Source organism: Oncorhynchus clarkii, unplaced genomic scaffold (assembly GCF_045791955.1).
Source record: "Oncorhynchus clarkii lewisi isolate Uvic-CL-2024 unplaced genomic scaffold, UVic_Ocla_1.0 unplaced_contig_9327_pilon_pilon, whole genome shotgun sequence".
In the NCBI taxonomy this organism is placed as follows: domain Eukaryota; kingdom Metazoa; phylum Chordata; class Actinopteri; order Salmoniformes; family Salmonidae; genus Oncorhynchus; species Oncorhynchus clarkii.
This window is the reverse complement of record NW_027257948.1, coordinates 293,839-321,561: the sequence shown is the minus strand read 5'-3', so window position 1 is coordinate 321,561 and position 27,723 is coordinate 293,839. Positions and strand designations below refer to the sequence as shown.

The 27,723-nt window shown below is 48.6% G+C and overlaps 1 protein-coding gene across 1 annotated transcript in view; it reads right to left on the bottom strand.

The window, feature by feature from the left end:
- Positions 1 to 1,756: 1,756 nt before the first annotated feature.
- LOC139394167 (mitotic spindle assembly checkpoint protein MAD1-like) overlaps positions 1,757 to 27,723 on the bottom strand; it is a 110,592-nt gene continuing 84,625 nt past the window's right edge. The window contains exon 19 of the mRNA XM_071142206.1: positions 1,757 to 3,191. Coding sequence (XP_070998307.1) covers positions 3,024 to 3,191 — 168 coding nt within the window. The 3' untranslated portion in view covers positions 1,757 to 3,023. The remainder of the gene's footprint in view (positions 3,192 to 27,723) is intronic.

Here is a 27,723-nt window from a genome sequence, read left to right as displayed (position 1 = left end):
TGGGGGTGTGTGGCATTGTGTGTGGGGGTGTGTGAGTGTGTGTGTGATAATGGGTATGATACTCTCCATCTCTCCTCTCCCCTGGGAACTAGTCTGGCTGACTAATGATTTACAGCCTACAGTACTACAACTCACTCACAAGCAACACAAAAAACACAAGGACAAGCGCACACCCACACAGACAAGCGTGTGCTCATGCTGCCTTCAAGACAACTGGGAACTCTGAGGGGGAGACTAGCTCTGACTGGGAACTCTGAGGGGGGGGGGGGGGGGGGGGGGACTAGCTCTGATGGTTTTGAACGGTCATCTAACTCGGAAATTCAGGTTTCTTCTTAGAGCTCCGACTTTCCAACCGAGAGATCACTGACCATCTGACCTCACTGATGTCACGATTTGACCTCACCATCTGACTTCAATGTTTTTACATCACGATTTCACCTAATTTTGTTTCGAGTTTCCAGTCTTGAATGCACCCTCACACACCACCTCACCCCCTCACACACACACCACCACAACTCACACACACCTCACCCTCACACACACACCCCCACACACCTCACCCTCACACACACACCCCCACACACCTCACCCTCACACACACAGACAAACACGTCTCGTTGGATTTGTTCTTTATTAACTCAATTCATGTCTGAAATAACATTCCACACGTCATAATTATACTGAACAGAAAGAAACACAGCAGTTCTACTGAGGTACATTGAAGGAAATCAGTCCATTTAAATACATTAATTAGGCCCTAATCTATATCACATGACTGGGCACAGCCACTGAAATACTCCTCAGTTTCATCAGCTGTTCGTTCGGGTGGCTGGTCTCAGACGATCCTGCAGGTGAAGAAGCCGGACGTGGAGGTCCTTGGCTGGCATGGTAACACGTGGTCTGCTGTTGTGAGGCTGGTTGGACGTACTGCCAAAATTCTCTAAAAACGACATCGGAGGCGGCTCATGGTAGAGAAATGTTTGCTAAATATGTTACAATGTTGCGTTTCTATTTTTTTGTTCAGTGTAGATTGACTCAGAAATGGGATTCAGAAAACAAAACAAACTCAGAGGTAAGAAGCAATAGAGCTGTTGGTTCTAATTACAAATCAATTCATTCAGGTTCGACCTTTTCTCCACTTTCCATTTACACGAAAATAACAAGATGATAGTTGTGTGTCCGTTTAAAATGACATACGGGTGTTTCTCTACTTCCTGTAGGGGTGTGTCCAACATGAAGCCATATGAACCTTCTGTTGAAAACAACAACTTTCGAGCAAAGATCAACACAGGAAGTAGAGAAACAATAACAGAACATCTGACTGAAGGTTACAGAGATCAACACAGGAAGTAGTGAAACAACAAGAGGACATCTGACTGAAGGTTACAGAGATCAACACAGGAAGTAGAGAAACAATAACAGAACATCTGACTGAAGGTTACAGAGATCAACACAGGAAGTAGAGAAACAATAACAGAACATCTGACTGAAGGTTACAGAGATCAACACAGGAAGTAGAGAAACAATAACAGAACATCTGACTGAAGGTTACAGAGATCAACACAGGAAGTAGAGAAACAATAACAGAACATCTGACTGAAGGTTACAGAGATCAACACAGGAAGTAGAGAAACAATAACAGAACATCTGACTGAAGGTTACAGAGATCAACACAGGAAGTAGAGAAACAATAACAGAACATCTGACTGAAGGTTACAGAGATCAACACAGGAAGTAGAGAAACAATAACAGAACATCTGACTGAAGGTTACAGAGATCAACACAGGAAGTAGAGAAACAATAACAGAACATCTGACTGAAGGTTACAGAGATCAACACAGGAAGTAGAGAAACAATAACAGAACATCTGACTGAACGTAATGATATGCTGTTGTAAAGGTGTAACTTCCTGTGGAGAAACATCTGTAATGATATGCTGTTGTAAAGGTGTAACTTCCTGTGTAGAAACATCTATAATGATATGCTGTTGTAAAGGTGTAACTTCCTGTGTAGAAACATCTATAATGATATGCTGTTGTAAAGGTGTAACTTCCTGTAATGATATGCTGTTGTAAAGGTGTAACTTCCTGTGTAGAAACATCTATAATGATATTCTGTTGTAAAGGTGTAACTTCCTGTGGAGAAACATCTATAATGATATGCTGTTGTAAAGGTGTAACTTCCTGTAATGATATGCTGTTGTAAAGGTGTAACTTCCTGTGTAGAAACATCTATAATGATAGGCTGTTGTAAAGGTGTGACTTCCTGTGGAGAAACATCTATAATGATATGCTGTTGTAAAGGTGTGACTTCCTGTGGAGAGTCAAGACAGACTCCGTTTATTTAACTTTAGATTATTATCATCAGAGTCCGTCGCACAGCTGTCAATCAGACCATGACGTCACAGGTCAGATAGGTGAGGTCGTAGGTCACCTCGTGGGGGGGGGGTCACATGACGACATCACAGGTCGGGAAAACAATGACAGATCTAGGATCAGCTAACCCCCAATCCTAACCTTAACCATTATGTGAAGAGGTCAAGGCAATGACATCACATTTCAAACAATGAGGCCACGGGTCATATAACATCACAGGACACCCTCAACCCCGGGGTGGGGTCAAGTCAGACGGTAGTCTGTCGGCTGAAGAGGTCGAGGGTCAAGTCAGACCGTGGTCTGTCGGCTGAAGGGGTCGAGGGTCAAGTCGCACCGTGGTCTGTCGGCTGAAGAGGTCGAGGGTCAAGTCAGACTGTGGTCTGTCGGCTGAAGAGGTCGAGGGTCAAGTCAGACTGTGGTCTGTCGGCTGAAGGGGTCGAGGGTCAAGTTGCACCGTGGTCTGTCGGCTGAAGAGGTCGAGGGTCAAGTCGCACCGTGGTCTGTCGGCTGAAGAGGTCGAGGGTCAAGTCGCACCGTGGTCTGTCGGCTGAAGAGGTCGAGGGTCAAGTCGGACCGTGGTCTGTCGGCTGAAGAGGTCAAGGGTCAAGTCGGACCGTGGTCTGTCGACTGAAGAGGTTGAGGGTCAAATCAGACCGTGGTCTGTCGGCTGAAGAGGTCGAGGGTCACAGCAGAGAGGAAGGCTGGGATGCTCTTCTGGTGGTGCAGGTGGAGGTCCACCATCTCTCTCAGGGTCCGACTGAAGTCTGTCTCCATCAGCTGCATACTGCCTCCACTGCCCACAGCACCTCCACTGGACTGGAGGAGAGAGAAATAAGAGACAGGGAGAAGGGGTCAGTTAGGAGAGAGAAATAAGAGACAGGGAGAAGGGGTCAGTTAGGAGAGAGAAATAAGAGACAGGGACAAGGGGTCAGTTAGGAGAGAGAGAGAAGAGACAGGGAGAAGGGGTCAGTTAAAAGCACACTACATATAGAAACTCAGCAACAAAAAGAAAACGTCCCTGTTTCAGGACCCTGTCTTTCAAAGATCATCCTAATAACTTCACAGATCTTCGTTGCAAAAGGGTTTAAACACTGTTTCCCATGCTTGTTCAATGAACCATAAACAATGAATGAACATGCACCTGTGGAACGGTCGTTAAGACACCAACAGCTTACAGACGGTAGGCAATTAAGGTTACAGTTATGAAAACTTAGGACACTAAAGAGGCCTTTCTACTGACTCTGGAAATACCAAAAGAAAGATGCCCAGGGTCCCATCTCATCTGCGCAAACGTGCCTTAGGCATGTTGCAAGGAGGCATGAGGACTGCAGATGTGGCCAGGGTAATAAATTGCAATGTCCGTACTGTGAGACGCCTAAGACAGCGCTACAGGGAGACAGGATGGACAGCTGATCATCCTCGCAGTGGCAGACCACGTGTAACAACACCTGCACAGGATCGGTACATCCGAACATCACACCTGCAGGACAGGTACAGGATGGCCACAACAACTGCCCGAGTTACACCAGGAACGCACAATCCCTCCATCAGTGCTCAGACTGTCCGCAATAGGCTGAGAGAGGCTGGACTGAGGGCTTGTAGGCCTGTTGTAAGGCAGGTCCTCACCAGACATCACGTCAACAACGTCGCGGAATACATTTGGAGGTGGAGGGTCCATCATCGTCTGGGGCGGTGTGTCATAGTATCATCATATGACAGAGGGCTTGTTGTCAATGCAGGCAATATCAACGCTGTGCGTTACAGGGAAGACATCCTCCTCCCTCATGTGGTACCCTTCCTGCAGACTCATCCTGACATGACCCTCCAGCACGACAATGTCACCAGCCATACTGCTTGTTCTGTGCGTGATTTCTGGCTAGACAGGAATGTCAGTGTTCTGCCATGGCCAGCGAAGAACCTGGATCTCAATCCCATTGAGCAAGTCTGGGACCTGTTGGATCGGAGGGTGAGGGTCATTCCCCCCAGAAATGTCCGGGAACCTGCAGGTGCCTTGGTGGAAGAGTGGGGTAACATCTCATAGCAAGAACTGGCACATCTGGTGCAGTCCATGAGGAGGAGATGCACTGCAGTACTTAATGCAGCTGGTGGCCACACCAGATACTGACTGTTACTTTTGATTTTGACCCCCCCTTTGTTCAGGGACACATTATTCCATTTCTGTTAGTCACATGTCTGTGGAACTTGTTCATTTTATATCTCAGTTGTTGAATCTTGTTATGTTCATACAAATATTTACAAATGTTAAGTTTGCTGAAAATAAACCTAGTTGACAGTAAGAGGACAGCAGTATGTGGAAACATACAGCAATATGTGGAAATATACAGCAGTACGTGGAAATATACAGCAGTACGCGGAAATATACAGCAGTACGTGGAAATATACAGCAGTACGTGGAAATATACAGCAGTACGTGGAAATATACAGCAGTACGTGGAAATATACAGCAGTATGTGGAAATATACAGCAGTACGTGGAAATATACAGCAGTACGTGGAAATATACAGCAGTACGTGGAAATATACAGCAGTACGTGGAAATATACAGCAGTACGTGGAAAACTCTACAAATTAGTGGATTCAGCTATTTCAGCCTCACCCGTTGCTGACAGCACACAGTCAACTGTAAGTGCTGTTATTGTGAAGTGGGAAGATCTAGGAGCAACAACGGCTTAGCCGTGAAGTGGTAGACCATACAAGCTCACAGAACGAGACTGCTGAGTGCTGAAGCATGTAAAAATCATCTGTCCTCAGTTGTAACACTCACTACCGAGTTCTAAACTGTCCTCTGTTGCATCACTACCGAGTTCTAAACTGTCCTCTGTTGCATCACTACCGAGTTCTAAACTGTCCTCTGTTGCATCACTACCGAGTTCTAAACTGTCCTCTGTTGCATCACTACCGAGTTCTAAACTGTCCTCTGTTGCATCACTACCAAGTTCTAAACTGTCCTCTGTTGCATCACTACCGAGTTCTAAACTGTCCTCTGTTGCATCACTACCGAGTTCTAAACTGTCCTCTGTTGCATCACTACCGAGTTCTAAACTGTCCTCTGTTGCATCACTACCGAGTTCTAAACTGTCCTCTGTTGCATCACTACCGAGTTCTAAACTGTCCTCTGTTGCATCACTACCTAGTTCTAAACTGTCCTCTGTTGCATCACTACCGAGTTCCAAACTGTCCTCTGTTGCATCACTACCGAGTTCTAAACTGTCCTCTGTTGCATCACTACCGAGTTCTAAACTGTCCTCTGTTGCATCACTACCGAGTTCTAAACTGTCCTCTGTTGCATCACTACCGAGTTCTAAACTGTCCTCTGTTGCATCACTACCGAGTTCTAAACTGTCCTCTGTTGCATCACTACCGAGTTCTAAACTGTCCTCTGTTGCATCACTACCGAGTTCCAAACTGTCCTCTGTTGCATCACTACCGAGTTCCAAACTGCCTCTGTTGCATCACTACCTAGTTCTAAACTGTCCTCTGTTGCATCACTACCGAGTTCTAAACTGTCCTCTGTTGCATCACTACCGAGTTCTAAACTGTCCTCTGTTGCATCACTACCAAGTTCTAAACTGTCCTCTGTTGCATCACTACCGAGTTCTAAACTGTCCTCTGTTGCATCACTACCGAGTTCTAAACTGTCCTCTGTTGCATCACTACCGAGTTCTAAACTGTCCTCTGTTGCATCACTACCGAGTTCTAAACTGTCCTCTGTTGCATCACTACCGAGTTCTAAACTGTCCTCTGTTGCATCACTACCTAGTTCTAAACTGTCCTCTGTTGCATCACTACCGAGTTCCAAACTGTCCTCTGTTGCATCACTACCGAGTTCTAAACTGTCCTCTGTTGCATCACTACCGAGTTCTAAACTGTCCTCTGTTGCATCACTACCGAGTTCTAAACTGTCCTCTGTTGCATCACTACCGAGTTCTAAACTGTCCTCTGTTGCATCACTACCGAGTTCTAAACTGTCCTCTGTTGCATCACTACCGAGTTCTAAACTGTCCTCTGTTGCATCACTACCGAGTTCCAAACTGTCCTCTGTTGCATCACTACCGAGTTCCAAACTGCCTCTGTTGCATCACTACCTAGTTCTAAACTGTCCTCTGTTGCATCACTACCGAGTTCTAAACTGTCCTCTGTTGCATCACTACCGAGTTCTAAACTGTCCTCTGTTGCATCACTACCGAGTTCCAAACTGTCCTCTGTTGCATCACTACCGAGTTCCAAACTGTCCTCTGTTGCATCACTACCGAGTTCTAAACTGCCTCTAGAAGCAATATCAGCACCAGAGCTTCATGATATGGGGCTGTTTTTCACGGTTCGGGCTCCTTAGTTCCAGTGTAAGGAAACCTTAAAGCTACAACATACAATGACATTCTAGATGATTCTGTTCCTTCCAACTTTGTGGCAGTTTAGGGAAGGCCCTTTCCTGTTTCAGCATGACAATGCCCCCATGCGTGCACAAAGCAAAGTCCATACAGAAATGGTTTGTTGAGATCGCTGTGGAATAACTTGACTGGACGACACAGAGCCCTGACCTCAACCCCATCAAACATCTTTGTGATGAATTGGAACGCCGACTGCGAGCCAGGCCTAATTGCCCAACATCAGTCCCCGACCTCAATAATGTTCAATGCTGAACGGAAGCAAGTCCCATGTTCCAACATCTAGTGGAAAGCCTTCCCAGAAGAGGTGGAGGCTGTTATAGCAGCAATGTTCCAACATCTAGTGGAAAGCCTTCCCAGAAGAGTGGAGGCTGTTATAGCAGCAATGTTCCAACATCTAGTGGAAAGCCTTCCCAGAAGAGTGGAGGCTGTTATAGCAGCAAAGTTCCAACATCTAGTGGAAAGCCTTCCCAGAAGAGGTGGAGGCTGTTATAGCAGCAATGTTCCAACATCTAGTGGAAAGCCTTCCCAGAAGAGTGGAGGCTGTTATAGCAGCAAAGGGGGGAAGAACTCCATATTAATGACCATGGTTTTGGAATGAGATACTCGACGAGCAGGTGTCCAAATACTTTTGGTTATGTGGTGTGTATATATATGTATGTGTTATTGTGCTTCCTGTCAGAAAGCAGGGCCTGGTTTTGGAATGATGTCTACTTTTGGTCAAGTAGATCTGAAACAGAAGCCTCACCTCTCCATGAGTGGAGTAGAAAGACTCCACACACACACACACACACACACACACACACACACACACACACACACACACACACACACACACACACACACACACACACACACACACACACACACACACACACTTTGCGTCAAGAGGGAGAGAACATTAACTTTAGAAGTGAGAAAAGAAAATGGATTTAGAAGTTGTTTGTTGTTTATGGGGGACCTGTTTGTGTGAGCGGTGGGATGAGGCGATGAAACGGGAAGAAATTCAGGGAGGATTAATTAAATACAACACCGCCCAGAGTGAAATGAGGAGAGGGAAGTAATTAAAGAAACGCCGGGAGGAGAGATAGAGAGAGAGAAGAGAAGAGAGAGGGAGAGAAGAGAAGGGAGAGAGAGAGGGAAAGAAGAGAAGGGAGAGAAGAGAAGAGAGAGAGAGAGAAGAGAAGGGAGAGCTAGAGGGAGAGATAGAGGGAGATAACGTCTCTTCTGCCCAGTCAACTTTTCCATTTACAACCATCCCTCTTTGTCCATCCCTCTCCCCCATTCTGTTTCTCTCCTCCTGTGTCAGCCCATCTGGAAAGTCCTGCCATACCCCTAGGTCTCTCTCTCTGTGTCTCTCTCCCTGTACACACCACCACACACACACACACACCTGGAGGGCGCCATGGGAACCAGGGCCGGTGTTCTAGAGCCCCGAGGACTTCACAGAACACGACGACCAAGTTCTACTCAACTGTGAAAGCGTCTCTACTGTAGTCTTTCCCCCAGTCCGATGCTGAAGAATCCATAAACATCACACACACATTGATATGTGAAAACCTTTCCCCTCTGAAGTCAGTGGTCATGTGTTGCTCAGTCGGTAGAGTATGGCACTGGAAACGCCAAGGATTGTGGGTTGGATTCCCGCTTGGGCCCCCCATCTGACAGGTGTATGCACCCATGACCCAGTCACTTTGGATAATGGGGTCTACTAAACAGCACCCCCCTGACTCAGTCACTTTGGATAATGGGGTAAACGGCACACCCCTGACTCAGTCACTTTGGATAATGGAGTAAACGGCACACCCCTGACTCAGTCACTTTGGATACTGGGATAAACGACACACCCCTGACTAAGTCACTTTGGATAATGGGGTAAACGGCACACCCCTGACTCAGTCACTTTGGATAATGGGGTAAACGGCACACCCCTGACTCAGTCACTTTGGATATTGGGGTAAACGGCACACCCCTGACTCAGTCACTTTGGATAATGGGGTAAACGGCACACCCCTGACTCAGTCACTTTGGATAATGGGGTAAACGGCACACCCCTGACTCAGTCACTTTGGATACTGGGGTAAACGGCACACCCCTGACTCAGTAACTTTGGATAATGGGGTAAACGGCACACCCCTGACTCAGTCACTTTGGATACTGGGGTAAACGGCACACCCCTGACTGAGTCACTTTGGATACTGGGGTAAACGGCACACCCCTGACTCAGTCACTTTGGATAATGGGGTAAACGGCACACCCCTGACTCAGTCACTTTGGATAATGGGGTAAACGGCACGTCACTATTACTTCAACTCTGACTTATACAGACTGAATCATGTCAACTATATAGAAATAATAAAATACACATGTTTTATATTGTGGTAGAAAGGCCAGTGAGGGAGAGAGAGAAGGAGAGAGAAAGACAAGATAGAGGGAGAGAAAGAGAAAGGAGAGGAGGAACAGAGAGATAGAAGGGAGACAGGATAGGGAAAAACGCAGGGAGGAGAGAGACGGGAGAGAGATGGATGGAGAGAGATGATGGAGAGCAACGAGAGAGAGATGGATGGAGAGAGAGAGAGACAGGAGAGAGATGGGGGAGAGAGATGGATGGAGAGAGAGACAGGCGGGAGGAGAGACAGGCGGGAGAGAGAGACAGAAGAGAGATGGAGGGAGAGATGGAGCTAGAGAGATGGATGGACTGTGAGACAGGCGGGAGAGAGACAGGAGAGAGATGGATGAGAGAGAGACAGGAGAGAGATGGATGAGAGAGACAGGAGGGAGAGAGAGACAGGAGAGAGATGGATGAGAGAGAGACAGGAGAGAGATGGATGAGAGAGAGACAGGAGGGAGAGAGACAGGAGAGAGATGGAGGGAGAGAGAGAGATGGAGAGAGAGACGGATGGAGAGAGAGACAGGAGAGAGATGGATGAGAGAGAGACAGGAGGGAGAGAGAGACAGGAGAGAGATGGAGAAGAGAGACGGAGGGAGAGAGAGATGGAAGGAGAGAGACGGATGGTGAGAGAGATGGAAGGAGAGAGATGGAAGGAGAGAGATGGCTGGAGAGAAGAGAGCACCAGGCCCAGAGGGTAATGATGAACATGCACCACACTTTCATTGATGATCTCCTTCCTCTCTTCAATGAGGAAAAACACAGGAAAGGAATCATATTTCATTTAAAGGTCAGAAGGGGGTTTTTCTTCAAAAGGGGATTTATTCAAATAGTGTGTGTGCTCTCAATGTGTGTGTGTGGATTTATTCAAATAGTGTTTGTGTGTTCTCAATGTGTGTGTGTGTGGATTTATTCAAATAGTGTGTGTGTGTGTGTTCTCAATGTCTGTGTGTGTGTGGGTGTATTTATTCAAATAGTGACCTTATCAAGGCCTGTTAGCATATTCATGACTCCCCAAAATGTGTTATGAACAAGTCCTGACCTTTATCAAATCAACAAGTTATTGTTATTAAACAACACAATAACTCCTTCCTCCTCTCCCTCTCCTTCCTCCTCTCCCTCACCTTCCTCCTCTTCCTCACCTTCCTCCTCTTCCTCTCCTTCCTCCTCTCCCTCTCCTTCACCTTCCTCCTCTCCCTCACCTTCCTCCTCTCCCTCACCTTCCTCCTCTCCCTCACCTTCCTCCTCTCCCTCACCTTCCTCCTCTCCCTCACCTTCCTCCTCTCCCTCTCCCTCACCTTCCTCCTCTCCATCTCCCTCACCTTCCTCCTCTCCCTCACCTTCCTCCTCTCCCTCATCTTCCCTCCCCCTCTCCTTCCTTCCTTCCCTCCCCCTCTCCTTCCTTCCTTCCCTCCCCCTCTCCTTCCTTCCCTCTCCCTCACCTTCCTCCTCCTCCTCTCCCTCTCCTTCCTCCTCCCCCACTCTTTCCTCCCCCTCTCCTTCCTCCTCCTCCTCCCCCACTCTTTCCTCTTCTTCCTCATCTGTATTTCTAGTTAAAGGAAATCGATGGTTGGTGGATTAGAATGCGGGACGTCACACGGCAGTCACCTCAGCCAACCAGAGACGAGGCTGCTGCGGAATGCCAATCCACCAATCACGTCATCACATCCTGGGGTACATTCCCTCCCAGACTGGACACACAGGAAGACTGTGAATTACACACAAGTGCACTCGCGCGCGCGAACACACACACACACACACACACACACACACACACACACACACACACACACACACACACACACATTGAGCTGACAGTCTTCTAGAATAAGTGGGGGTTACCAGGTCAGAGTGTGATGGGGGTTACCAGGTCAGAGTGTGATGGGGGTTACCAGGTCAGAGTGTGATGGGGGTTACCAGGTCAGAGTGTGATGGGGGTTACCAGGTCAGAGTGTGATGGGGGGTTACCAGGTCAGAGTGTGATGGGGGTTACCAGGTCAGAGTGTGATGGGGGTTACCAGGTCAGAGTGTGATGGGGGGTTACCAGGTCAGAGTGTGTAGTGACGGGGGGTTACCAGGTCAGAGTGTGTAGTGACGGGGGTTACCAGGTCAGAGTGTGTAGTGACGGGGGGTTACCAGGTCAGAGTGTGTAGTGACGGGGGGTTACCAGGTCAGAGTGTGTAGTGATGGGGGGTTACCAGGTCAGAGTGTGTAGTGACGGGGGTTACCAGGTCAGAGTGTGATGGGGGTTACCAGGTCAGAGTGTGTAGTGACGGGGGGTTACCAGGTCAGAGTGTGTAGTGACGGGGGGTTACCAGGTCAGAGTGTGTAGTGATGGGGGTTACCAGGTCAGAGTGTGTAGTGACGGGGGGTTACCAGGTCAGAGTGTGTAGTGATGGGGGTTACCAGGTCAGAGTGTGTAGTGATGGGGGGTTACCAGGTCAGAGTGTGTAGTGACGGGGGGTTACCAGGTCAGAGTGTGTAGTGATGGGTTTACCAGGTCAGAGTGTGTAGTGACGGGGGGTTACCAGGTCAGAGTGTGTAGTGATGGGGGGGTTACCAGGTCAGAGTGTGTAGTGATGGGGGGGGTTACCAGGTCAGAGTGTGTAGTGTGATGGGAGTTACCAGGTCAGAGTGTGTAGTGTGATGGGAGTTACCAGGTCAGAGTGTGTAGTGTGATGGGGGTTACCAGGTCAGAGTGTGATGGGGGTTACCAGGTCAGATGAACTCTGAACATATCGACTGCCTACTAATGAGTCTTCTATGTTCTCTCGTTCCTCTTTCCATCCATCAGTCATCTCTCTCTCTCTCTCTCTCGTTCCTCTTTCCATCCATCAGTCATCTCTCTCTCTCTCGTTCCTCTTTCCATCCATCAGTCATCTCTCTCTCTCTCTCTCGTTCCTCTTTCCATCCATCAGTCATCTCTCTCGTTCCTCTTTCCATCCTTCAGTCATCTCTCTCTCCCGCTCCACTACTCTGCACTGAACTTGACTATTCTCCTCTCGTCTGTCTTTCCCTCAACCATCTCTCTCCTCTCCTCTCCTCTCCTCTCCTCTCCTCTCCTCTCCTCTCCTCTCCTCTCCTCTACATTAAACTTGACTATTCTCCTCTCGTCTGTCTTTCCCTCAACCATCTCTCTCCTCTCCTCTCCTCTCCACATTAAACTTGACTATTCTCCTCTCGTCTGTCTTTCCCTCAACCATCTCTCTCCTCTCCTCTCCTCTCCTCTCCTCTCCTCTCCTCTCCTCTACATTAAACTTGACTATTCTCCTCTCGTCTGTCTTTCCCTCAACCATCTCTCTCTCCTCTCCTCTCCTCTCCACATTAAACTTGACTATTCTCCTCTCGTCTGTCTTTCCCTCAACCATCTCCTCTCCTCTCCTTTCCTCTCCTCTCCAATAAACTTGACTTTAACTTTTCACACCAAAGTGTTGCTCTTTAGCATTCAGAACCTCAGTGTGAGAAAATAAAAGGTCTCTTCTCTACCCTCTGCTCTCGTCTCTTTCAGAGGAGAATGTCGTTTCTTTAAACGTCTGATGTCCAGGGTGTCACAGAGCCTTCTAGAACAACCTGAAGCCAGATATAACAGAGGGAGAGATGGGGAGAGAGACAGGGGGATATATGGGGAGAGAGACAGAGGGAGAGATGGGGAGAGAGACAGAGGGAGAGATGGGGAGAGAGAAAGAGGGAGAGAGACAGAGAGAGAGATGGGGAGAGAGACAGAGAGAGAGATGGGGAGAGAGACCGAGGGAGAGATGGGGAGAGAGACCGAGGGAGAGATGGGGAGAGAGACCGAGGGAGAGATGGGGAGAGAGACCGAGGGAGAGATGGGGAGAGACACAGAGGGAGAGATGGGGAGAGAGACCGAGGGAGAGATGGGGAGAGAGACCGAGGGAGAGATGGGGAGAGAGACAGAGGGAGAGATGGGGAGGGAGAGATGGGGAGAGAGACAGAGGGAGAGATGGGGAGAGAGACAGAGGGATGAGAGAGACAGAGGGACAGATGGGGAGAGAGAGAGGGAGAGATGGGAGAGAGACCGAGGGAGAGATGGGGAGAGAGACCGAGGGAGAGATGGGGAGAGAGACCGAGGGAGCGATGGGGAGAGAGACCGAGGGAGCGATGGGGAGAGAGACCGAGGGAGCGATGGGGAGAGAGACCGAGGGAGCGATGGGGAGAGAGACCGAGGGAGAGATGGGGAGAGAGACCGAGGGAGAGATGGGGAGAGAGACCGAGGGAGAGATGGGGAGAGAGACCGAGGGAGAGATGGGGAGAGAGACAGAGGGAGAGATGGGGAGAGAGACAGAGGGAGAGATGGGGAGAGAGACCGAGGGAGAGATGGGGAGAGAGACCGAGGGAGAGATGGGGAGAGAGACCGAGGGAGAGATGGGGAGAGAGACAGAGGGAGAGATGGGGAGGGAGAGATGGGGAGAGAGACAGAGGGAGAGATGGGGAGAGAGACAGAGGGATGAGAGAGACAGAGGGACAGATGGGGAGAGAGAGAGGGAGAGATGGGAGAGAGACCGAGGGAGAGATGGGGAGAGAGACCGAGGGAGAGATGGGGAGAGAGACCGGGGGAGAGATGGGGAGAGAGACCGGGGGAGAGATGGGGAGAGAGACCGGGGGAGAGATGGGGAGAGAGACCGAGGGAGCGATGGGGAGAGAGACCGAGGGAGCGATGGGGAGAGAGACCGAGGGAGCGATGGGGAGAGAGACCGAGGGAGAGATGGGGAGAGAGACCGAGGGAGAGATGGGGAGAGAGACCGAGGGAGAGATGGGGAGAGAGACCGAGGGAGAGATGGGGAGAGAGACCGAGAGAGAGATGGGGAGAGAGACCGAGGGAGAGATGGGGAGAGAGACCGAGGGAGAGATGGGGAGAGAGACCGAGGGAGAGATGGGGAGAGAGACCGAGGGAGAGATGGGGAGAGAGACCGAGGGAGAGATGGGGAGAGAGACCGAGGGAGAGATGGGGAGAGAGACCGAGGGAGAGATGGGGAACTTGAGACCGAGGGAGAGATGGGGAGAGAGACCGAGGGAGAGATGGGGAGAGAGACCGAGGGAGAGATGGGGAGAGAGACATAGGGAGAGATGGGAGAGAGACATAGGGAGAGATGGGAGAGAGACATAGGGAGAGATGGGGAGAGAGACATAGGGAGAGATGGGGAGAGAGACATAGGGAGAGATGGGGAGAGAGACAGAGGGAGAGATGGGGAGAGAGACAGAGGGAGAGATGGGGAGAGAGACAGAGGGAGAGATGGGGAGAGAGACAGAGGGAGAGATGGGGAGAGAGACAGAGGGAGAGATGGGGAGAGAGACAGAGGGAGAGATGGGAGAGAGACAGAGGGAGAGATGGGAGAGAGACATAGGGAGAGATGGGAGAGAGACAGAGGGAGAGATGGGAGAGAGACAGAGGGAGAGATGGGGAGAGAGACAGAGGGAGAGAGTAAGAAAAAATAGAGAGGGGGCAGAGAGAGAAGGGTGGCAGAGAGAGAGAAGGGGGGCAGAGAGAGAGAAGAGGGGCAGAGAGAGAGAAGAGGGGTAGAGAGAGAAGAAGGGCAGAGAGAGAAGTGGGAAGGCAGAGAGAGAAGGGGGGCAGAGTGAGAACGGGGGGCAGAGAGAGAAGGGGGGTAGAGAGAGAAGAGGGAAGGCAGAGAGAGAGAAGGGGGGCAGAGAGAGAAGAGGGGGGCAGAGAGAGAAGAGGGGCAGAGAGAGAGAAGGGGGGTAGAAAGTGAGATGAAGTGACTAGATCTCTCCTATCTTTACCTCCCAAGTCTCAGACACCATTTAAGACAAAAGAACAGAGGCTTGTGATTGGCTGAAAGGAGAAAAACAGAAGGGATATTAATGGTATAATCAAAAATATGCAAATTAACTCCTGGTTTCAATTTAAATGCAGATTCTGATATTTAACATCTAGTAGAGAAGAGATGGATACACTAGAGACAGAGAGAAGAGGAGATAGGGGGAGGTGGAGAGACAGGGAGGTAGAGAGAGAGAGAAGAGATGGATACACTAGAGACAGAGAGAAGAGGAGATGGGGGAGGTGGAGAGACAGGGAGGTAGAGAGAGAGAGAAGAGATGGATACACTAGAGACAGAGAGAAGAGGAGAGAGGGGGAGGTAGAGAGACAGGGAGAAACGGGGAGGTAGAGAGACAGAGAGAAGAGATGGATACACTAGAGACAGAGAGAAGAGGAGAGAGGGGGAGGTAGAGAGACAGGGAGGTAGAGAGACAGAGAGAAGAGATGGATACACTAGAGACAGAGAGAAGAGATGGATACACTAGAGACAGAGAGAAGAGATGGATACACTAGAGACAGAGAGAAGAGATGGATACACTAGAGACAGAGAAGAGGAGAGAGGGGGAGGTAGAGAGACAGGGAGGTAGAGAGACAGAGAGAAGAGGAGAGAAGGGGAGGTAGAGAGACAGGGAGGTAGAGAGACAGAGAGAAGAGATGGATACACTAGAGACATAGAGAAGAGATGGATACACTAGAGACAGAGAGAAGATGGATACACTAGAGACAGAGAGAAGATGGATACACTAGAGACAGAGAGAAGAGATGGATACACTAGAGACAGAGAGAAGAGATGGATACACTAGAGACAGAGAGAAGCAATGGATACACTAGAGACAGAGAAAAGCAATGGATACACTAGAGACAGAGAGAAGAGATGGATACACTAGAGACAGAGAGAAGAGGAGAGAGGGGGAGGTGGAGAGACAGGGAGGTAGAGAGAAGAGATGGATACACTAGAGACAGAGAGAAGAGATGGAAACACTAGAGACAGAGAGAAGAGATGGATACACTAGAGACAGAGAGAAGAGATGGATACACTAGAGACAGAGAGAAGAGATGGATACACTAGAGACAGAGAGAAGAGATGGAAACACTAGAGACAGAGAGAAGAGATGGATACACTAGAGACAGAGAGAAGAGATGGAAACACTAGAGACAGAGAGAAGAGATGGATACACTAGAGACAGAGAGAAGATATGGATACACTAGAGACAGAGAGAAGAGGAGAGAGGGGGAGGTGGAGAGACGGGGAGGTAGAGAGACAGGGAGAGAGGGGGAGGTGGAGAGACAGGGAGAGAGGGGGAGGTGGAGAGACGGGGAGGTAGAGAGACAGGGAGAGAGAGAGACAGAGAGAAGAGGAGAGAGGGGGAGGTGGAGAGACAGGGAGGTAGAGAGAGAGAGAAGAGATGGATACACTAGAGACAGAGAGAAGAGGAGAGAGGGGGAGGTAGAGAGACAGGGAGAAACGGGGAGGTAGAGAGACAGAGAGAAGAGATGGATACACTAGAGACAGAGAGAAGAGGAGAGAGGGGGAGGTAGAGAGACAGGGAGGTAGAGAGACAGAGAGAAGAGATGGATACACTAGAGACAGAGAGAAGAGATGGATACACTAGAGACAGAGAGAAGAGATGGATACACTAGAGACAGAGAGAAGAGATGGATACACTAGAGACAGAGAGAAGAGGAGAGAGGGGGAGGTGGAGAGACAGGGAGGTAGAGAAAAGAGATGGATACACTAGAGACAGAGAGAAGAGATGGATAGACTAGAGACAGAGAGAAGAGATGGATACACTAGAGACAGAGAGAAGAGATGGATACACTAGAGACAGAGAGAAGAGATGGATAGACTAGAGACAGAGAGAAGAGATGGATACACTAGAGACAGAGAGAAGAGATGGATACACTAGAGACAGAGAGAAGAGATGGATACACTAGAGACAGAGAGAAGAGATGGATACACTAGAGACAGAGAGAAGAGGAGAGAGGGGGAGGTGGAGAGACAGGGAGGTAGAGAGAAGCAATGGATACACTAGAGACAGAGAGAAGAGATGGATACACTAGAGACAGAGAGAAGAGATGGATACACTAGAGACAGAGAGAAGAGATGGATACACTAGAGACAGAGAGAAGAGATGGATACACTAGAGACAGAGAGAAGAGGAGAGAGGGGGAGGTGGAGAGACAGGGAGGTAGAGAGAAGAGATGGATACACTAGAGACAGAGAGAAGAGATGGATACACTAGAGACAGAGAGAAGAGATGGATACACTAGAGACAGAGAGAAGAGATGGATACACTAGAGACAGAGAGAAGAGATGGATACACTAGAGACAGAGAGAATAGGAGAGAGGGGGAGGTGGAGAGAGGGGGAGGTAGAGAGACAGGGAGAGAGGGGGAGGTGGAGAGGTCAGCAGAGAAGCAGAGCAGAGGTCAGGATCAGAGCTCCTGCATTTTTCAGCATTTTCTTTAAAAAAGATAGATTAGGAGTTAGATAAACTTGGATTTTTTGTCAGGAACACATACTGGATTCTACCCTCTTCAACATAACCCCTACTTCAAATCAAAACTTAAAACCTACAACCTGATTTTGGACGGAATTACGGAATCACCTGGAAAGCTCACAACAACCAAGGATTTATTACCCTATACAGCAAATTCTCTGGAAAACAACAGAAACCTGAAAACACCATCCAACCTGGAACTGACTTGATACAGCTTCAACTAGCACTGACGTGTCAAGTGAGAGGTGTCAAAGCCCATTAGCCCAACAATGGCAGGAGAGTCACACAGTCTACCCCAACCAAATGGAGAGGCCTTAGAAGCTCCCTCCCGCTGTTCAGAGGTAATTAAAATACAGTACCCTTTGCATGTAAAGAATGATAAGGCAAGAAAAGACCACAAGAAGAAGCTCCTTATGGAAAATCAAGAAACGCTTTTTGCTGACTATTACAAAAATGGGAACATCAGCAACCTTATCTTCCACACACCATCCCCTGGCATGGCACAGTGCTATATTAGCACACTACCCCTTTGTTACGAGAGGGGGGATTAACGAGGGGTGGAAACTCAGAATACTTGATAACGAGGACTCTGAGTTAAGTAATATAAATATCTATAAATCCGGAACAGTAATGGTACAGAATAACCACAAACAGTTTCAGCTGGACTTTCACCTAATCAAAGAATTAGCCCAGCAGGAGAAGCTCTCCCTTGATAAAGATACCCCCACACCGAGCGGGTCAGACCAGACCTCCTCATTATGTAACCCCACAGATGAGCAACCCCCAGCGGAGAGTCAACCTCCCAGCACAGATTACCACTCCCTCATTGAAATGAAGGACAAATTCACCCAGCTGGAGGTAAGGCAGGTGGAGCTGGAACAGCAGGTGATTACACTTCAGTCAGCACAGACCCAGACAACAGTCCAGCACAACAACAGCCCCTTAACCAGACCTGGAGAGCTGGAGGTGGACAGAGACATATCTGCACTTTGGACAGTGGTGAGACAAATACAACAGGAGAAAGAGGAGCAGAACAGAGCACTAGAGGAGAGTATCAGACTGCTGGTGGAGGAGAGGTTGAGGGGGATGGGGGAGAGGGTGAGGGGGATGGAGGAGAAGTTGAGGGGGACGGCGTGTGACAGAGAACAACCCACTAGAGAGGTGGCCACCCCCACAGAGAAGCCAGCAGAACAGCCCACCTCAGCACCCAACAAAAGTCTCGACACCACAGCAGAACAGTCCACACCAGACCCTGACCATAGAGTCGACATCACAGCAGAACAGACAAATGAAGAACCCCAAGCCCAGAGGCTCTCACCCCCTCTGAGCACCCCCCCTGTCAGCCACCCTGATAGCCCTTTTGACAACCCCCCCACACCCACTGAGGACAAACACAAGACACAGATTGTACTACTTATGGACTCAAATGGGAAATATATAGAAGAAAAAAAACTTTTTCCAAAACACAGTGTGTCTAAACTCTGGTGTCCAAACACCCAACGCGCCCTAGACCTTCTGTCTGAGGCCAAACTAGGCTCACCCAGCCACATAATAATACACACAGGCACAAACGACCTGAGAGCACAGCAGGAAAGAGTGGCCACAGCACTGAAGGGAGTGATTGAAAAGGCTTCTTCTACTTTCCCCAACGCACAAGTGGTTATCTCCACCCTGCTACCACGAAAAGACTTCCACCCTGCCACAATACAGCGGGTAAATGCAAGTATTTCCCGTGACTGTGCCTCAAAACCAAACGTTTTCCTGGCCCACCACTCCACCCTGGACTTGAACAGCCTCTATGACCAGGTCCACCTCTACAAGACAGCAGTGCCCACCTTTGCCCGAACTCTAAAGGACATCGCTCTCAAACGTATCCCCAACACTTTACACAGGAGCAACAGATCAATAGACACCCCATCCAGACCAGCGAGACACCCTCCCAGATCTGCAGGACCCCCCCCTGGACCTACACATAGAGGACCCACGCCAAGAGGAATTACATCCAGACCACAGTACACCCAGACACATCCACACCCCCACCCCAACCAATCAACACCCCCCCACGTCAACCATGCCCACACCCCATTTAGGCCCCCTCAGATCAGACCTATGCCACTCCTGCCCACCCCATGCACCCCACCCCCGCAAAGAGGGCCTCAACATGGAAGCCACACATACGCCCAGGTAGTGAGCGGGCAAACAGTCCCAACCCCCACTCTCACACTCGCCCAAGCCAATGGCATGTACCAGATGCTCAGCAGGCTCTGCTCACACTTACTGGCCTGAGGCCAAACCACGACCAACAACATTGGACACTATGGAACAAAAAGCCTTCACTATATTATCCTGGAATATCCAAGGCCTGAGGTCATCTGCCTTTGGCCTAAAGAGCAGAAACCCGGACTTCACCAAAGAAATCGGTAATACAGACATTGTCATCCTGCAAGAAACCTGGTATAGAGGAGACGGACCCACTGGTTGCCCTCTAGGTTACAGAGAGCTGGTAGTCCCATCCACCAAACTACCAGGTGTGAAACAGGGAAGGGACTCAGGGGGTATGCTAATTTGGTATAGAGCAGACCTAACTCACTCCATTAAATTAATCAAAACAGGAACATTTTACATTTGGCTAGAAATTCAAAAGGAAATTATCCTAACAGAGAAAAATGTCCTCCTGTGTGCTACCTATATCCCCCCACTAGAATCCCCATATTTTAATGAAGACAGCTTCTCCATCCTGGAGGGGGAAATCAATAATTTCCAGGCCCAGGGACATGTACTAGTCTGTGGCGACCTAAATGCCAGAACCGGACAAGAACCTGACACCCTCAGCACACAGGGGGACAAACACCTGCCTGGAGGTGACAGCATTCCCTCCCACATATGCCCCCCTAGGCACAACTATGACAACATAACCAACAAAAACGGGTCACAACTCCTGCAGCTCTGTCGCACGCTGGGTATGTACATAGTCAACGGTAGGCTTCGAGGGGACTCCTATGGTAGGTACACCTATAGCTCATCTCTTGGCAGTAGTACTGTAGACTACTTTATCACTGACCTCAACCCAGAGTCTCTCAGAGCGTTCACAGTCAGCCCACTGACACCCCTATCAGACCACAGCAAAATCACAGTCTACTTAAACAGAGCAATAATCAATCATGAGGCATCAAAGCCAAAGGAACTGAGTAACATTAAGAAATGCTATAGATGGAAGGAATGCAGTTTGGAAACCTACCAAAAAACAATTAGGCAACAACAAATTCAATCCCTTTTAGACAATTTCCTGGGTAAAACGTTCCGCTGTAATAGTGAAGGTGTAAACTTGGCAGTAGAAAATCTTAACAGTATATTTGACCTCTCAGCTTCCCTATCAAATCTAAAAATCTCAAATAGAAAACCGAAGAAAATGAACAATAATGACAAATGGTTTGATGAAGAATGCAAAAATCTAAGAAAGAAATTGAGAAACCTGTCCAACCAAAAACATAGAGACCCGGAAAACCTGAGTCTAAGCCTTCACTATGGTGAATCACTAAAACAGTACAGAAATACACTACGGAAAAAGAAGGAACAGCATGTCAGAAATCAGCTCAATGCAATTGAAGAATCCATAGACTCTAACCACTTCTGGGAAAATTGGAAAACACTAAACAAACAACAACACGAAGAATTATCTATCCAAAATGGAGATGTATGGGTAAACCACTTCTCCAATCTTTTTGGATCTATAACAAAGAATAAAGAGCAAAAACATATACATGATCAAATACAGATCTTAGAATCATCTATTAAAGACTACCAGAACCCACTGGATTCTCCAATTACATTGAATGAGTTACAGGACAAAATAAAAACCCTCCAACCCAAAAAGGCCTGTGGTGTTGATGGTATCCTCAATGAAATGATCAAATATACAGACAACAAATTCCAATTGGCTATACTAAAACTCTTTAACATCATACTTAGCTCTGGCATCTTCCCCAATATTTGGAACCAAGGACTGATCACCCCAATCCACAAAAGTGGAGACAAATTTGACCCCAATAACTACCGTGGAATATGTGTCAACAGTAACCTTGGGAAAATCCTCTGCATTATTATTAACAGCAGACTCGTACATTTCCTCAATGAAAACAATGTACTGAGCAAATGTCAAATTGGCTTTTTACCAAATTACCGTACAACAGACCATGTATTCACCTTGCACACCCTAATTGACAACCAAACAAACCAAAACAAAGGCAAAGTCTTCTCATGCTTTGTTGATTTCAAAAAAGCCTTCGACTCAATCTGGCATGAGGGTCTGCTATACAAACTGATGGAAAGTGGTGTTGGGGGTAAAACATACGACATTATAAAATCCATGTACACAAACAACAAGTGTGCGGTTAAAATTGGCAAAAAACACACACATTTCTTCACACAGGGTCGTGGGGTTAGACAGGGATGCAGCTTAAGCCCCACCCTCTTCAACATATATATCAACGAATTGGCGCGGGCACTAGAAAAGTCGGCAGCACCCGGCCTCCCCCTGCTAGAATCCGAAGTCAAATGTCTGCTGTTTGCCGATGATCTGGTGCTTCTGTCACCAACCAAGGAGGGCCTACAGCAGCACCTAGATCTTATGCACATATTCTGTCAGACCTGGGCCCTGACAGTAAATCTCAGTAAGACCAAAATAATGGTGTTCCAAAAAAGGTCCAGTCACCAGGACCACAAATACAAATTCCATCTAGACACTGTTGCCCTAGAGCACACAAAAAACTATACATACCTTGGCCTAAACATCAGCGCCACAGGTAACTTCCACAAAGCTGTGAACGATCTGAGAGACAAGGCAAGAAGGGCATTCTATGCCATCAAAAGAAACATAAATTTCAACATACCAATTAGGATTTGGCTAAAAATACTTGAATCAGTCATAGAGCCCATTGCCCTTTATGGTTGTGAGGTCTGGGGTCCGCTCACCAACCAAGACTTCACAAAATGGGACAAACACCAAATTGAGACTCTGCACGCAGAATTCTGCAAAAATATCCCCCGTGTACAACGTAGAACACCAAATAATGCATGCAGAGCAGAATTAGGCCGATACCCACTAATTATCAAAATCCAGAAAAGAGCCGTTAAATTCTACAACCACCTAAAAGGAAGTGATTCACAAACCTTCCATAACAAAGCCATCACCTACAGAGAGATGAACCTGGAGAAGAGTCCCCTAAGCAAGCTGGTCCTGGGGCTCTGTTCACAAACACAAACACACCCTACAGAGCCCCAGGACAACAGCACAATTAGACCCAACCAAATCATGAGAAAACAAAAAGATAATTACTTGACACATTGGAAAGAATTAACAAAAAAACAGAGCAAACTAGAATGCTATTTGGCCCTAAACAGAGAGTACACAGCGGCAGAATACCTGACCACTGTGACTGACCCAAAATTAAGGAAAGCTTTGACTATGTACAGACTCAGTGAGCATAGCCTTGCTATTGAGAAAGGCCGCCGTAGGCAGACATGGCTCTCAAGAGAAGACAGGCTATGTGCTCACTGCCCACAAAATGAGGTGGAAACTGAGCTGCACTTCCTAACCTCCTGCCCAATGTATGACCATATTAGAGAGACATATTTCCCTCAGATTACACAGATCCACAAAGAATTCGAAAACAAATCCAAATTTGAAAAACTCCCATATCTACTGGGTGAAATTCCACAGTGTGCCATCACAGCAGCAAGATTTGTGACCTGTTGCCACGAGAAAAGGGCAACCAGTGAAGAACACACACCATTGTAAATACAACCCATATTTATGCTTATTTATTTTATCTTGTGTCCTTTAACCATTTGTACATTGTTAAAACACTGTATATATATATATAATATGACATTTGTAATGTCTTTACTGTTTTGAAACCTCTGTATGTGTAATGTTTACTGTTAATTTTTGTTGTTTTTCACTTTATATATTAACTTTGTATGTTGTCTACCTCACTTGCTTTGGCAATGTTAACACATGTTTCCCATGCCAATAAAGCCCTTGAATTGAATTGAATTGAATTGAGACAGGGAGAGAGGGGGAGGTAGAGAGACGGGGAGGTAGAGAGACAGGGAGAGAGAGAGACAGAGAGAAGAGGAGAGAGGGGGAGGTGGAGAGACAGGGAGACAGGGAGGTAGAGAGACAGGGAGAGAGGGGGAGGTGGAGAGACAGGGAGACAGGGAGGTGGAGAGAGGGGGAGGTAGAGAGACGGGGAGGTAGAGAGAGGGAGAGAGAGAGACAGAGAGAAGAGGAGAGAGGGGGAGGTGGAGAGACAGGGAGGTAGAGAGAAGAGGAGAGAGGGGGAGGTGGAGAGACAGGGAGAGAGAGAGACAGGGAGAGAGGGGGCGGTAGAGAGACAGGGAGAGAGGGGGAGGTAAGAGACAGGGAGAGAGGGGGAGGTAGAGAGACAGGGAGAGAGGGGGAGGTAGAGAGACAGGGAGAGAGGGGGAGGTAGCGAGACAGGGAGAGAGGGGGAGGTAGAGAGACAGGGAGAGAGGGCGGAGAGAAGAGACAGGAGAGAGGGGGAGAGAGTGAGGTGTAGTGAGAGAGTGAGTGGTGGTGAGAGAGATATATATAACGACAGGAAGCTCAGTTGGTAGAGCAAGGGGCAATGCCAGAACTGTGGATTCCCATATGAGGGACCAGCATGAAAATGCATGCAATCACTACCCTAAGTTAAGAGTCTGTTAAATCAGGGTTTCCCAAACTGGGTCCTGGGGCCCCCCGGGGGCACCATGTGGTTGTTGCCCCAGCACTACACAGCTGATTCAAATAACCAAGTCATCATCAAGGGCAAAAACCTAACCTCACCTCCAGCTAGTCTCACCTCTAGTCCCTATCCTAACCTCCAGCTATAGCTAGTCTCATCTCCAGCCCCTATCCTAACCTCCAGCCCCTATCCTAGCCTAACCTCCAGCCCCTAGCCTAACCTCCAGCCCCTATCCTATCCTAACCTCCAGCTATAGCTATTCTCACCTCCAGCCCCTATCCTAACCTCCAGCTATAGCTATTCTCACCTCCAGCCCCTATCCTGACCCTTTAGGTGTTATTAGACCAGACCAGACAGAGTGTTATTAGTATCTCAGTGGCTGATGGTAACCCCGTACCATCTGTTGATACCATCTGAGAGGGCTGATGGTCACACCGTACCATCTGTTGATGCCATCAGAGAGGGCTGATGGTCACACCGTACCATCTGTTGATGCCGTCTGAGAGGGCTGATGGTCACACCGTACCATCTGTTGATGCCGTCTGAGAGGGCAGATGGTAACACGGTACCGCCTGAGAGGGCTGATGGTCACACCGTACCGTCTGAGAGGGCTGATGGTCACACTTTCCCATCCTTTGATGCCGTCTGAGAGGGCTGGTGATAACCCCGTACCATCTGTTGATGCCGTCTGAGCGGGCTGGTGATAACCCCGTACCATCTGTTGATACCGTCTGAGAGGGCTGATGGTAAACTCGTACCATCTGTTGATGCCGTCTGAGCGGGCTGATGGTAACCCCGTACCGTCTGAGAGGGCTGATGGTAACCCCGTACCGTCTGAGAGGGCTGATGGTAACCTTGTACCGTCTGAGAGGGCTGATGGTAACTCCGTACCGTCTGAGAGGGCTGATGGTAACCCTGTACCATCTGTTGATACCGTCTGAGAGGGCTGATGGTAACCCCGTACCATCTGAGAGGGCTGATGGTAACCCAGTACCATCTGTTGATACCGTCTGAGAGGGCTGATGGTAACCCTGTACCATCTGTTGATACTGTCTGAGAGGGCTGATGGTAACCCCGGACCATCTGTTGATACCGTCTGAGAGGGCTGATGGTAACCCCGTACCATCTGTTGATACCATCTGAGAGGGCTGATGGTAACACCGTACCATCTGTTGATACCATCTGAGAGGGCTGATGGTAACCCCGTACCGTCTGAGAGGGCTGATGGTAACCCTGTACCATCTGAGAGGGCTGATGGTAACCCCGTACCGTCTGAGAGGGCTGATGGTAACCCGTACCGTCTGAGAGGGCTGATGGTAACACCGTACCGTCTGTTGTTGCCGTCTGAGAGGGCTGATGGTCACACTTTCCCATCCTTTGATGCCGTCTGAGAGGGCTGGTGATAACCCCGTACCATCTGTTGATGCCGTCTGAGCGGGCTGGTGATAACCCCGTACCATCTGTTGATACCGTCTGAGAGGGCTGATGGTAACCTCGTACCATCTGTTGATGCCGTCTGAGCGGGCTGATGGTAACCCCGTACCGTCTGAGAGGGCTGATGGTAACCCCGTACCGTCTGAGAGGGCTGATGGTAACTCCGTACCGTCTGAGAGGGCTGATGGTAACTCTGTATCGTTTGAGAGGGCTGATGGTAACCCTGTACCATCTGTTGATACCGTCTGAGAGGGCTGATGGTAACCCAGTACCATCTGTTGATACCGTCTGAGACGGCTGATGGTAACCCTGTACCATCTGTTGATACTGTCTGAGAGGGCTGATGGTAACCCCGGACCATCTGTTGATACCGTCTGAGAGGGCTGATGGTAACCCCGTACCATCTGTTGATACCATCTGAGAGGGCTGATGGTAACACCGTACCATCTGTTGATACCATCTGAGAGGGCTGATGGTAACTCCGTACCGTCTGAGAGGGCTGATGGTAACCTTGTACCATCTGTTGATACCATCTGAGAGGGCTGATGGTAACTCCGTACCGTCTGAGAGGGCTGATGGTAACCCTGTACCATCTGAGAGGGCTGATGGTAACCCCGTACCGTCTGAGAGGGCTGATGGTAACACCGTACCGTCTGTTGATGCCGTCTGAGAGGGTTATGTTTTGTTCAGGACTGAGAGGTGTGTGTGTGGCAGACCTGGGGGCGTCTCGTATTCCCACATCATTATGTGTTTATAGACACCGCCATCCAACGGCTCAGTGTGTGTGTGACAGTGTGTCACCGGCGTCCAATGACAGGCTCTGGAGTATCAGGTTTCTACGGAGACAACAGACATGTGTTCCAACCATCACCCAGAGGACACCCACACCAGAAATCACCTCGGGCTAAGAGACAGCTGTCAGAAGACATCTCAGTCACATCCTCACTCAATTTACTCTACTTCCTCCCTCTGTCCTCCTCTCCATCTCCCTCCCTCTGTCCTCCTCTCCATCAGTCACTGAGCTCTTCAGTAAGGCCACTCAACTGCCCATGTTTGTCTATGGAGATTGCATTGCTGTCTGCTCAATTTTATACACCTGTCAGCAACGTGTGTGGCTGAAATAGCCGAATCCACTAATTTGAAGCGGTGTCCAAATACACTATGTATACAAAAGGAATCTACCTCAAGTACTGGTACCTGTGTATATAGCCAAGTTATGACCTCGTACCCCTACACATGGACCCAGTACTGGTACCCTGTGTATATAGCCAAGTTATGACCTCGTACCCCTACACATGGACCCAGCACTGGTACCCTGTGTATATAGCCAAGTTATGACCTCGTACCCCGTGTATATAGCCAAGTTATGACCTCGTACCCTGTCTATATAGCCAAGTTATGACCTGGTACCCTGTCTATATAGCCAAGTTATTACCTCATACCCTGTGTATATAGCCAAGTTATTACCTCATACCCTGTGTATATAGCCAAGTTATGACCTCGTACCCTGTGTATATAGCCAAGTTATGACCTCGTACCCTGTGTATATAGCCAAGTTATGACCTCGTACCCTGTCTATATAGCCAAGGTATGACCTTGTACCCCGTGTATATAGCCAAGTTATGACCTCATACCCCGTGTATATAGCCAAGTTATGACCTCGTACCCCTACACACTAACTCAGTACTGGTACCCCGTGTATATAGCCAAGTTATTACCTCGTACCCCGTGTATATAGCCAAGTTATGACCTGGTACCCTGTCTATATAGCCAAGTTATTACCTCATACCCTGTGTATATAGCCAAGTTATGACCTCGTACCCTGTGTATATAGCCAAGTTATGACCTCGTACCCTGTGTATATAGCCAAGTTATGACCTCGTACCCCTACACACTGACTCAGTACTGGTACCCCGTGTATATACCCAAGTTATGACCTCGTACCCCTACACACTGACTCAGTACTGGTACCCCGTGTATATAGCCAAGTTATGACCTCGTACTCCTACACACTGACTCAGTACTGGTACCCCGTGTATATAGCCAAGTTATGACCTGGTACCCCTACACACTG